Consider the following 12,878-nt stretch of genomic DNA (forward strand, 5'->3'; position numbering starts at 1 on the left):
CAAATAATACAAAGATTTATATTTGATTTAGCAAAGTCTACGTCTACGAAGGAGATTCAACAAAAGCCTTTATTATGTGTAAAATTAGAAATTACAAGTTTCAGTCATACGGTCTATTCTATATGAATTTCAAAGTCTCTCATGTTGGTTATATATCGAGTTACAATAGAGTAATAATTAGGACTTACGACCTATGAGCAAAAAGGGGTTAAAAAATTTCTTTGGAACCAAGCTTCCAAACCCCTAGAACTTTGGTGGGCTTGGGCTCACGAGTCATGGGCTTGGGTTCATCCAAAGTTCGTCCAATGAGTTATCGGGTTGCAACGCGATCCGATATCATATTCAATCCGCAACATCACAATAAATATAAATTGCTTTTTGAGGCTAAAAACTCAAAGCATACTTTACACAAATCTGAACAAGATATGCCAACGCGTGGTATGAAAGAAAAACTATTTACACCGAGAGGGAGAGATTATCAACAGTGATATCAATGCATGGTAAGACTGACTATTTAAATGCTAACAAGTAATAATAGAATCACTTAAATGATATATTTTTACTTAATATTATAATATATAATTGATTAGTGATATTACGTGACATGGTATTACTGGAGACACTGGAGGCAATTGTTCCCTTGCCCAATGAAAACATGACTCCACCAATACCAACCATTTGTTATCTTTTCTTTAATGAAAACGTGATTCAACCAATACCAAATATTTGTTCTCCAAATGATCCTAATTTTTTCTTTTCTTTGTAAATTTGCGCAATGAAAATAAATGATTAACAGATGTAACAAAAGGGTAACGACAAGGAAGAAAAATAGGGTAAGGACAAGGAAGATTTGGGGAGGGAAAAAGGAGATATGAGATTTCTCTTAGTTGGGTAAATGTGGGATCATTATGTTATATGTTTCCATGTGTGTGGAAAAAAAGAGAAAAAAAAAATTACTTTTAAGAGACATTTTTTTTTGAAACAGGGAGTGTACATCTTTCGTAACAAATGGGTCATATATATAAGTCCGTGATGTAATGTACAATATAAGTTGGGTTCTCAAATCTAACTTTCGCCCTATCCAATCTATTCGAATATAGAAATTCTCGGTTAGAATTTTCGACTTGACTATTAGATCTGAAGAGGAACGGAGCAAGGATTTTAGTTTAGGGCGCACAATGTTAAGAAAAAAAAATTATTTAAAGGAGTGGAAGGGAAAAAAAATATATATTTAAAGGAGTAGAAGGGAAAACAATAAGAAAAATGACAACTTAAAAAGGAAATAATTAAAATTTAATTTTTTTAAAGGAGTTTGAAGAGTAAATTAGGAAAAAAAACTAGAAAAATAATAGATAATTTTAAAACTAATAATTTGAGGGGGCATTATATAAAAATTTCCATATACACACATATAAAATATAATTTTTTTTCTATATCTATAGTGGGCGGGGCAGGCCAGAGGAGGCAAGTGCCCGAGGCATATAATGGCTCCGCCCCTTTGTCTGAATAGCATTATCCATTCAATGTATTAGAGTGGAATAGTCCTGTTTTTGATGAAATTGGACACCCTACATTTCTTTGGAGAGAGAAAAAAATTTTTTGATATTCTTCAATCTGTGAATTCATTGGTGCTGCTCCTCCTCCCATATATAATCTACACAAGAATCAGTTAGAGGCCTAATTTGTATGGACCTTAATAAGTCTGATTGGTCCATATTAATCTATGAACATTTCACCATGTAGTTAGCGTTGTTGCAATGTAATTAATGGCTGTGCAATGTGATTTTCCCTAGGACTGGAATTCAAAGGGTTACAAACAAAATTCTCTTTCATCCAACTTAAAAGAAGTGATTCCCGTGCATTTTTATTGTACTTATTTTTAGTGATACACGAATATTACGTGGTTCAGTAACTAAGGTTTACGTTTAGGGTAGGAGAGGTTCAGTAACTAAGTAACTAGGGTTTACGTCCAAGGAGAAGAGATAAGGATTCTTCTTAGGGTAGGAGAGGTTCAGTAACTAAGTAACTAGGGTTTACGTCCAAGGAGAAGAGATAAGGATTCTTCTTATTTAGTATGTCTCAATGGAGATTACAGAAGCATGATAAATAGTTACAATGTCATCCTAATTAAAGAAAAAGTAGGGACCGCGATTTAAGGAAATTACCATCAACTGCTCACCATATCAATTAAGGAAATAGAATAAAACCCATAAATCTCTCTTCTCCACCAACAGGTTTTTAGGTCAAAACTGAACAACATCTGATGGTTAGGAAATAACTGAGTTCATGAAGGAGTGATATTAGAGAGGTTTGTGATATACATTCATGATCTACATTGTTTGGCTTTTAAAGCACATGTATAATAATTTTGCTAATCCCAATCCTATCCCCTTCTCTATGCTTCCATGCATCCTATAGATTTCAAAATCTTGTGTAAGTTTACCTCTCAGATCAAAACACACAGGCTATTAAAATTGAAGACAAAAAAACAGGCACAGAGGTTTGATCAAGGAAACAACATTTAATTGGTTCCAACATTTAAATACAACGTAATACATAAAAAAACAGTATCTTATAGATTCAGGAAGCCTCAAAAGAGTGCCAACAGAGATAGAAGAATATGCATTTTTACAAGTACCCTGAAGCAAGCGACGAAGGGAAAGTCGTTCCATGCATGGAAGAGTAATCAAATCCTGGAAGGAATCATGGGAATGGTGTTCTGTAGGTATGCACAAGCAGCTGCAACTCCGCTCCCAAGCTTGACCGGGTAACCCACGTCCTTGAGTACCATCTCCACACCAGCAAGACAGCCAAGCAATTGCAACTGCGAAACAAAAATTCACGAACAAGTACATAAATCAGCCGGAAAAGGGAATTTCTACTCGATCGATTGTGCTTTTTGTGAATATTTCCGACGTTATTGCAACAAGAAGTTTACTGGAGAGTAAATATTTGCTGTTGCTTTGATACTGAACATAGGGAAAGGTAAACAAAGGATATGATTAAGAAAACATACATCATTTAGGTTGCCAAGATGCCCTATCCTGAACACCTTTCCAGCGACTTTGTTCAGTCCGAGACCTAAGCTTAAATTGTATCTCCTCCATCCCCTTCTGACAATTTCCGAACTATCAATATATGGAGGAACAACCACAGCAGTAACCGTGTCGCTAAACCATTCCTCCTTTTGTGTGCAGTTCTTCAAACCCCATGCCTCCACAGCAAGCCTGCATTTTGAAATTGAAAATACTTCTCATTTTCTATCAAATACAATAGCAACGAAAAACAACGGAAATACCTTGACAAAGCATTAGAAGCACAATGATAGATATTGGGATATGGTAATGCTTTCACTTCAAATTCACTGACGACAAGGAATATATAGTTTATCAACATCCTTGCCTTGATCCCATTTTGAATTGTTCGGCCATGTTATTAAATTGAGTCTCTTCTTCCATTCTTTTCTACTATAGGCTTTGACTCCTAGTATATCTTAAACACAAATATATACACGAGCATTTTATAATTTACGTTGGGCAAGATTCGAGAATGAAATTGAGGTTGGGAAAAGCTGCCTCTGTTAGTAAAGAAATGCATAGACCAAGAATATTGTACTATAAAATGATTAAATATGTAATTAATCCTGGAATTAGTTGGGATGCTAATGATAATGCACAGTACCTTGCTTGATGAAATATAGGGGACATTTGAGACTTCTCGAAATATTCTATAGATTCGTCATCAATTATGAGGGAGAAACTGCCTTACCTTGTTGCTTTGCCAAGGCGGCCATGCCTTGCAATCACATTGTCCAGTCCTTCTTCAAAAATGAGATCCAAGGCTGTTCTCAGCCCATACAACAGTTGGATGGAAGGAGTATAAGGCCAAAATGTTCCCATCTTATAGAACTTCAAGTAGTCCTTCCAGTCGAAGAAAACTCTCACCGATTTTGCAGTTTGAGAGGCCTCAAGAGCTTTGGGGCTTGCACACACAATTCCCATTCCAGTGGGAAGAGAGAGAGCTTTTTGAGAGCCAGTTAAAGCCACGTCTATACCCCATTCATCCATGCGGAAATCAAGTGCGCATATGGAGGACACCCCATCAACAAGGAAGAGTGCTGGATGCCGGTAGTCATCTGCGATAAACGTAATAAATTTGAGACCGATTTATATATCCAGAAAGATAGAGGCAAGGAAAAGGAAAGCAAAGGAGCTGTCAACCGAAAGGAAAATGAAAAAATAATAAAACTGAAAAGCATCAAGTGAAATGAGATTGAAGTACAGCTTTGAGGCCAATGACGACACATGCATCAAGAAAGCAAACACAAACACATTAGCAACTACGCAAGCCATTTAACAGAATAAAATAAAATTGACATGAAGCAGTGAAAAATGTGAATTAGCATGGTATTGTGTATGAGGATTCCAGACAGTTATGGTTCACTTAAACTCCAGTTTATCAGCTTAGTGATGTTTTATTATCCGTGTTTAACAGAAGTTTACATTAATTATCAATAACTAAGAATAGAAGGTAGCAGACATAACATTCTGAGATTAAAGTATTGTAATCAGAAGCTGAAGTACAACAGCACACATTGCCAAGCCAGGTACATAATAACACTTCAACTAAAAACACAATGCTTAAACCTTTACTTCAAAAACAATTCATAGCCATTAGAAGTGCATACAAATGCAATTTATATATACATGAAAAACTTTAATTAAATGGCCTTTCCATAAGAATAAAGCACTCAAAAGAAATGCACTATAATCAGCTAAACTGTTGCAGCCTCGCAGGTACTAATTAATACTTGATATTTCCAGAATTTCAAATAGCAGGAACAAGGCAAATAAAGTAAATTGGAGTTTGAACAAAATCTTACTTCATAGCTTATATAACAAGGTGAAGCATTAATGCCAGGGAGCAAAAAACATCTCACTTCATCACTAATATGGATTGCGGTCCCACAAAAGCCTTGATGGAGAAAGAGTTTCACTCATTTCCCATAAAGTTTTTCACTCTTAATCCGTCTAACTTTTGATCTTGTAACCCTCTGGAGCTTCCGATATATTTTTTTCATTCAAAGCCAATGCATTGAGTACCAAGCTAATGTTGTTCATCTTTGCCAATTTAGTACCATTATAAGAGGATCGGGCCAAATTCCCTCCAATGAAGAGAAAACACAAACTAAGGCCGATCTAATTGGTTCTTATTAATCCTATCTTGATTAAGCATCATGTAGTAAGAGGACAGTAGTGACGAACCCTGTAGACCATCCCCGTGGGGGTGGTGAAGGGAGAGCCATAATTGGTAGAAGAAAACCACAACAATGCTGTCAATAGATCAAATTATTGAGTTATTGTGTCTACGGTGAAAAACAGAGACATCTTGTTAATTAAAATCTGTCATACACTGACAAATATGAATGTGTTCATTATGTGCGTATGCATTTTGTAATTGATGTAGCGTCAAGAACTGATTGTCTCCATCGAAAATAAACCGTGTATTTAATTATTTGGCTTTCTTGATGGCCTGAATATGAACAGTTTTCAAACATAGTACAGAAGAAAACTGGCTTTTAAGTAGGAATCTCCTTATACTCATTTGGGTTATGTAGATAAATTCACACATTTCACAATTTGAGTAATCCAGTTAAAAGGCATGTTATCAGTATAATTGAAAATGAATTCTGGAGATCATAAGATGAGATAAATTAAGCAATGAACTCTACACAATGTGGCCTAAAATAAATACTCACCGAGTATTTTTCTCACAGCAGACAAGTTGTTGGTTACTCCAGTAGCTGTCTCATTGTGCACAATGCAAATGGCCTTGATAGAATGGGCAGTATCTGCTGCTAGTTTTGATGCCAAAACTTCAAGATTGGCACCTTGGCCCCAGTCACTTTCGACCACATCAACATTGAAGTTCAGGCGTTGCTGCTGATCAATCCACAGCAAACTGAATTGGCCAATAAGGAACGAAATGATTCGATCGCCAGGAGACAGTGTGTTTGTAAGTGCACTTTCCCATGCACCAGTGCCTGTACCAAAACAGCAACATCATCTTGCAAATCAAGAGTAACCAACAATGCAAAGTCTAGTTGAAACATGAAGTCTTAATACATTACATTCCAAGAAAATGTTGCATTTGACAGCCTAAATTCATCATTTGAAACAGTTTCACAGAAAAGACCAATCTGCACTTGGTGAACAATTTTTTAGGCCAAAAACTGAAAAAGAAAAAGTCTTCCCAAATATGTAGATCCTTTTAGTACTGAATATAACAATGTGTAAAGCTAACTTAACCTGCTAAAATCACTTTACATGACTAGAATTATCCTGAATCACCTCAGGGAGACCATGAAACTTTTTATTAATAAATCGAAATGGTTCTTCTTATGCCCAATTTGTGCAATGTAGCAGTATGTAACAAAATTAGCTCACTAGAGAGTAACAACAAAGAATTGATAACATGTTTAGTAATTAAAAAGAAGTAATTTCTTGAATCCTAAAACTGACTTCTTTATGGTACCAAATATCATAATTTTGAATGAAAACAATAACTAATGGACTCATTTGAGGTAAATAAGCATCAAGTATAGCATGAACATCGAAATTCAAACATATCTATGTGCATCATATTAAAAGAATAATTGCTATATCCCATATCAAAAGATTCAAAACGGTACCTGTGGTTGGGATCAGAAATGGGGTTCCACTAGTAGTCTTGAAAATCTTCTTGACATCCTCAAGGAGGGTTCTGGTCATTGCTGGTATGGCTGGAGAGCGATAATCCTCATTGTTTCGGTTCATTGCACGAAGGACCTGTTCCGGGATGTTGACAGGCCCTGGAACAAAGAGATGGTTCCTTCCAGGTCCATTAACGTAGTCCATCTTTCCCTCCTGAAATTACAGGGTTGAAGTGAAATTTGAAGAACTGTGTGTCAAAAAACCTCAGCTAGAAATACCCATAAAAGATATCAATCGTAGTTTCAAATTGAACTGTGATTTCACTCTCTAGCCTCTCAACCCAATTAGATATACTTTATTATATCATTTTTCACTTTTTTGAAGTATTAAGGTTCTCAATTATGAAGCTGAGAAACTTAAAACCTTGTACTAGCCTAGTGGAAGTAGATTTTCAATTAAAAATTTGGATGGGCAAAAATTACTGTAAAATGCAATTTAGCAACTTTTAAGACATAGGGTTCACTACTAAAGATTTTAGTTATTGTTTGGTCAAATCCTATAACTTAATAAGCGTGAAAACATGGTTTTAGTTTTAAAAGCAATCAGTTTATGCAAAATTATACCAAAAGTTAGGTCAGTCTCTAGTCTTTTTCTCTCATAATCTTGCGCTGACCAGATATACAAATATACTACACTTATTTAATCAAAAAGAACAAATTATCGGTGGAAGAAGCAAAACAACAATTAAATAAATAAAAAAACATTAATTCATGGGAATTATGAGCAAAGTTTCTGCTAAATTTAGGAAGAATATGTCGTATACACATGCAAAAATGTGTGTATATAAATATATAATATATACACATATACATAAAATTAAATACCGATATATAAAATATATACAGAATTCAGGTGATTAAGAATAACAGATTACCTTCTGAAATGTCTCTCTTTCTCTCTCTAAATCTGGCGTAAACTTTGACGCCCCCTAACTTTGGCAGAGGGAAAGTGGAGGGTGATAAAAAGGGCCAAAGGAATCTGCGAGTTTATATGAGCGCGGGAGACCAATAGCATGTGGGTCCCACATATGTCCAACGTGGCAGATAAGGGTCTGCATATGTCAAATCTTGCGGCTAAGGACGAGCACAAGAAATTTAGTGGTAGTAGTATGATATTTGGTTTTGTGCAACCAAAACAGGAAAAATGACTACTATTTGCACCAACACCCTTAATATCTCTGCATATTTGGATATGATACCCATTTCTTTTGATATACACCCATCCCACTGTTTTTGTTATTTTTATTTTTTATTTTTTCTTAGTTGGAACTCACATACACTGTCTCCACTAAGGTTCGAACCCCTGACCTCCCTTTAGAAAGTAGGAGCCTTATACCGTCAGGCCACAGGCCTGTTGATACTGTTTTTGGTCTTTTAAAGCAATGAGGGACTTGGAATGCCTGACATTGATTAACGTGGGAAGGAAAAGGCATTGGGTAACGTGGGAGAATTGGGGTGGGGGAAGAAAAGAGATTTGGGGTGGCAATATTTAACACGACACGCTAACACGACACGAACACGATACGAAATAAGCGGGTTAGGGTTTGGGTTAATCGTGTTCGTGTCAACACGGATTGACCCGCTAACTAAACGTGTCGTGTTCGTATTTAACCCTTTAAACACGATTATGACACGATTAACCCGATTAACTAAACGTGTCAGATAAACGTGTCGTGTTCGTGTCAAAAATGACCCATTTAGCAAAATATGTTATATTCGTGTCGAAAATGACTTAAATATGTCTTTTCGTATTGTGTCAAATCTTAACCCATTTATTAAACAGGTTATGCGTGTCGTGTCGTGTCGTGTTCGTGTCAAGGGTCTTAGACACGATTAATAATCGTGTCGTGTTCGTGTCAACCTTAATCGTGTCCGTGTCGTAATCGTGTCGACACAAACACGACACGCCAACACGAATTGCTACCCCTAAAAGAGATCTACATCCTTTGATAGGAAAAATATATAAAAAATTTTAAAAAAATAAATGTCAAGCCTAACGATAATTTATTGATATTTCCTCTATCGCCAGAGTGAAATGTGAGAGTTTCGGTCTTAATAAAAAAAACAAAACGTACAAAGCCCAAATTTTTTTTCCCTAAAATTGGTTAGGGAGAAATGAAACTTTAATTATTCCCCCTCCTTTGACTCGGTTACCAAAAGTTTTCTTCAATTAGAATTATTTCTTAAAATCATAAGTGGATTTTTATATACTCGAGCCAACCCCTTAGGTTTAACAATCATTTGACTTTGTTAGAAGATTACCTAGAATCATTTAAAATATATTGAACCCATGTTTAAAATTCAATTGATTGAATTGCCTATCATACCCTTGGTGCACTGAGTGAAATTTCATTAATTTTCTAGTTAACCACGAGTATAACCAAAATAATTATTATAACAACAGAGAATAAAATGAGACAAACGCGAGACATTTGCAGTTGCATATCTAAGTCTTCAAATGAGCACAGTTTGTTGGCAAATTTGATCAATGTATACAATATATATAGAGAGAGAGAGAGAAAGAGAGAGAGAGAGAGAGAGAGAGAGAGTTGATCAGGGAGAGAATGTAGTAAGGCTGCTACAGCTCCCAGGTGGCTATACATGTAAAAAGGAGATAAATGAAGCAAATTTGATCAATGTGTAGCATAGTTAAAAATATTGAAAATGAAGGAAATACTATGAAATATGACAAAGTATACCAATTCAAAAGGAATATTAAAAAAGAAATGAAACTAAATTGACTAGCATGAGGTTGAGAAAGAATATGTGAAAGATAAAGTGATAATGGAGTATATCAGCCACACCATCTTCTGTGGAAGCCAAAGCCACACAACACAGCATTACTCATTTTTGTTCCCATTCTACTCCCTTTGGTTTCTTCTATTTTGTTTCTATTTTCTATTTGATGTATACCAACTTTTTAAGTATATATTGGTATATGAATTTCTATTCTGTCAATTTCTTTTATATTATAAGTATATTAATTTTTTCATTAAACTCTAATCATTGTCATGTCACCATAATTTAGTATTACTTTCCCTAAATTTTAAAGTGTGACGTTAGAGCTCAACTCTAATAAAGATAAATGTGTGTATAAATTGCAAAGGGAAATAAAAAAAAATAAAAAATAAAAAATAAAAAAAAAGCACATATGCTCATCTTATTTCAGATGTACGAGTGCAACAGTAAATGATTAATCTAAATGAAATATAGAAGCACCAAAGCAAATTAGCATGGAAAAATACTACTAATATGAAATAAGTTTCGAGATACTGCTATGACCTATATTAAATGTTTTTTTTGGGGAGTAAAAATTTTAAAGATTTTTGTATTTGAAATTACTAAGTTATTTTTTCAAATTTAGTACATATATATAATCAAGTTTTGTTTATTTATTTATTTGCATCAGGTTTCACACACATTACTTCAGGCTCGTTTTCTTTGAGAGTACCAAAATTATAACTTTGAGCTAATGGTCCATTGATAATTTTGAGATAGTTAAAAGTAGAGAAAATTACATAAAATAGAGCAGTATGTATTAAAATGGGCATCGTGAATATAAATTTACAGGTCATTTGCCTGCTGCAGTGTTTAGAAAACCTATAGGATCAAGTTTCAAATTTGCGGGTAAGAGCTACTTCGTACAAAAAATATCAATTGATAGGCATGTAGCTTTCTACCCTTATATCTCTTCCAACATAAGGAAGACAACCACCACCGCGTCCACCGGACTGAGTCTCTCACAATCCTCGGTCAACAGAGGGCTAGGTTTTCGTCACAGGAAATATGAACTAATACCCACCATTGACGGCTAATTAAGCCGATAATTGCAGTTATTACTTATTAGTTATGTTGTTTGGTCTAGGCTAGCCCCTTGGTCCTCCCTAAATTGGGCTTAAGTCTTTTTTGGGCTTGTTTTTTCCCACTCATATGGACTGTTTTGGCCTAAGGTCCTTCGTGTAATTATTACTTCTTATATATATATATATATATATATATATATATATATATATATATCAGTTGCTTAATATTTTGAAAAAAAAAAAAAAAAAGCCAAGGGAGAGAAAGGTTAGTGTTTGTTTGGCATGCGCTAAAACATGTTTTAGGTATTTTGTTTTTGGCTAAAACAGAAACAGTATTTTTGCTACAAGAGTGTTTTGGAAAAAAAATCGGAAGCACGTTTGAGAACGATATTTTGCTGTGGAATGTTTGGGCCCATGTTGCGCTACTGTTATGGTTTTGAGCTATAAACAGTTGTCAAAATAAGAAAAAATAATTTTTTAGGGTGTGTTTAGTAACTCAAAACATTCTTTGTTTTCTGTTATCAATTCTTAAAAAGGAGAAATAAACACAAAAATCATGTTTAGTAATTTGTTTTTATTTCTTCTTAATGAAAAACATTTCTCATTTTTATGAAAGAAAGAGAAAACATCAAAATGATGTTTCCTATGTTTTTTCACTATAGCAAAGGAAACGTTTTCACCACTGTTTCCTTCGTTTTTTATGTAACAACTGATATTACTCTTACATTAATACACAACCACTGACATTACTCCATTAGTACTTTCTTCTTCTCTTTACTCTTCCATTAATCACTTTACTCTTCTATTAGTACTTCTTTATTCTTCTCTCTTCATCACATGGCTCACGTCTCTCTTTCTCTCTTCTGAGAAAGGTACGTCCTCATATCTCATTCTCTCTCCTCTATTCAATAGATCTGAGACTTGAATGGTATCCTGCCCATAATTTTTTTTTTTTTTTTTTTTTTTTCCGTTTTTTGATTGTTGTACATGTATGGGTTGTGGATTTAATAATTTTTTGTTTCGGATTAGGAGGAGAATCAGTCTTGCTAGTATCTTGCCCTGTAATTTTTTTTTTTTTTTTTTTTTTTTTTGATTGTTATACATGTATGGGTTATTGTTTGTTTTCAGATTTTTTGTTAATATATAATGTATATATAAAATCTATTTTTATATTCTATATTTATATATTATACAACTGTACGCCCAGTATTTTATTTTATTATATTTTTTTCCTTTTTCTGATTGTTATACATGTATTGGTTGTGGTTTATTTTCAGATTTTTTTTGTTTATATATATATATAATACAATTATATGTTTATCTTGCCCTCTCTATATATATATTTTTTTCCTTTTTAGATTATATCTTTTATTGTGATTGAAAATTAGATTTTGATAGATTAATGAAAAAATAAATTAAAAAAAATTTCCAAAAAAAAAAAAAAAAATTGTAACAAATGTTTTACTAAACACTACTTTTTGCTTTTTGTTATTAAAATTGTGACAACAGCAAATGTTACGAAACGTTATTTTTGCTTTCTGTTTTTACTTTGAAAAACAAAATTATATTTCTGTTTCTTTGCGACTGCAAAAACAGAAAATGAAAACGTTTCTAAACGCACCCTTAGTGTTTTGTTTTGGACCGCTTTTTACGAAATGTTTTAGCACTGTGTAAAATAAAGCAAAGCCGCACCAAACATGCTTTTGTTGACAAAATTGACATTGTAGCAGCCCAAAAACAAAAACAGTATAAACAAAATGCATGTTAAACAAGGCCTAAAGCTATAAATAAAAATATTTTCAATTATAAACATAAATTACAGAAATAATACTTTGGAATTTTCAGTACTAGGCCATGATGGATCCCTAGCACCCCAATTTGAATCCCCGATTGATAGGTTTGTATCTTGTTAAATCGTTCCGACTTGCTCTCAAGCACAACATACAAGAAGATAAAAAGATTTTAACACTTTCAATTAAGGGTGGCAATTTATACCCAAATCCATTAAACTGTCCAAACTCGTCCACTAAAATTAAATCATTTGGGTAATCAATTTAAATGAATGGGTAAAAAATGGATACTTAGTATATTCATGGATTAAAAAATGAGTGAATTGTAGATACTATGTAAACTCTAATTAATTTGTGTTAGACATTAATCACAAATAATCATAAATCCCTAGATTTTAGAATTTCAATTAATTTCATATCCTTATAATGCATAAATATATATAGTTAGATATACATACATCGATTCATGATATTAAACCTTGTTCAGAATAAGTCTAACGTTCAGATCCTTTAACCACGAACTAAGCTGCAACT

The 12,878-nt window shown here is 33.7% G+C and overlaps 1 protein-coding gene across 1 annotated transcript; it reads right to left on the reverse strand.

Moving 5' to 3' along the window:
- Positions 1–2,501: 2,501 nt before the first annotated feature.
- On the reverse strand, positions 2,502–7,782 carry LOC132311477 (serine--glyoxylate aminotransferase). The gene is made up of 6 exons (XM_059809381.1): positions 7,627–7,782; positions 6,692–6,905; positions 5,759–6,043; positions 3,769–4,135; positions 3,017–3,227; positions 2,502–2,824 (listed from the first exon to the last, which is right to left on the reverse strand). Exons 2-6 carry the CDS (start codon positions 6,894–6,896, stop codon positions 2,687–2,689), a joined length of 1,206 nt encoding a protein of 401 aa, XP_059665364.1. The 5' UTR covers positions 6,897–6,905; positions 7,627–7,782; the 3' UTR covers positions 2,502–2,686.
- Positions 7,783–12,878: the final 5,096 nt, after the last annotated feature.

Source organism: Cornus florida, unplaced genomic scaffold, assembly GCF_030987335.1.
Source record: "Cornus florida cultivar Cherokee Brave unplaced genomic scaffold, ASM3098733v1 CherokeeBrave_3.0.0_Hap2_Chr06, whole genome shotgun sequence".
Taxonomy (NCBI): Eukaryota; Viridiplantae; Streptophyta; class Magnoliopsida; order Cornales; family Cornaceae; genus Cornus; species Cornus florida.

Coding starts and splice junctions, on each gene's coding strand:
- LOC132311477 (XM_059809381.1), bottom strand. CDS start 6,896: ATGGACTACGTTAATGGACCTGGAAGGAACCATCTCTTTGTTCCAGGG. Junction 3,228..3,768: donor CGCCTTGGCAAAGCAACAAG/GTAAGGCAGTTT, acceptor TTCAAAATGCAG/GCTTGCTGTGGAGGCATGGG. Junction 2,825..3,016: donor ATCTTGGCAACCTAAATGAT/GTATGTTTTCTT, acceptor TTTGTTTCGCAG/TTGCAATTGCTTGGCTGTCT.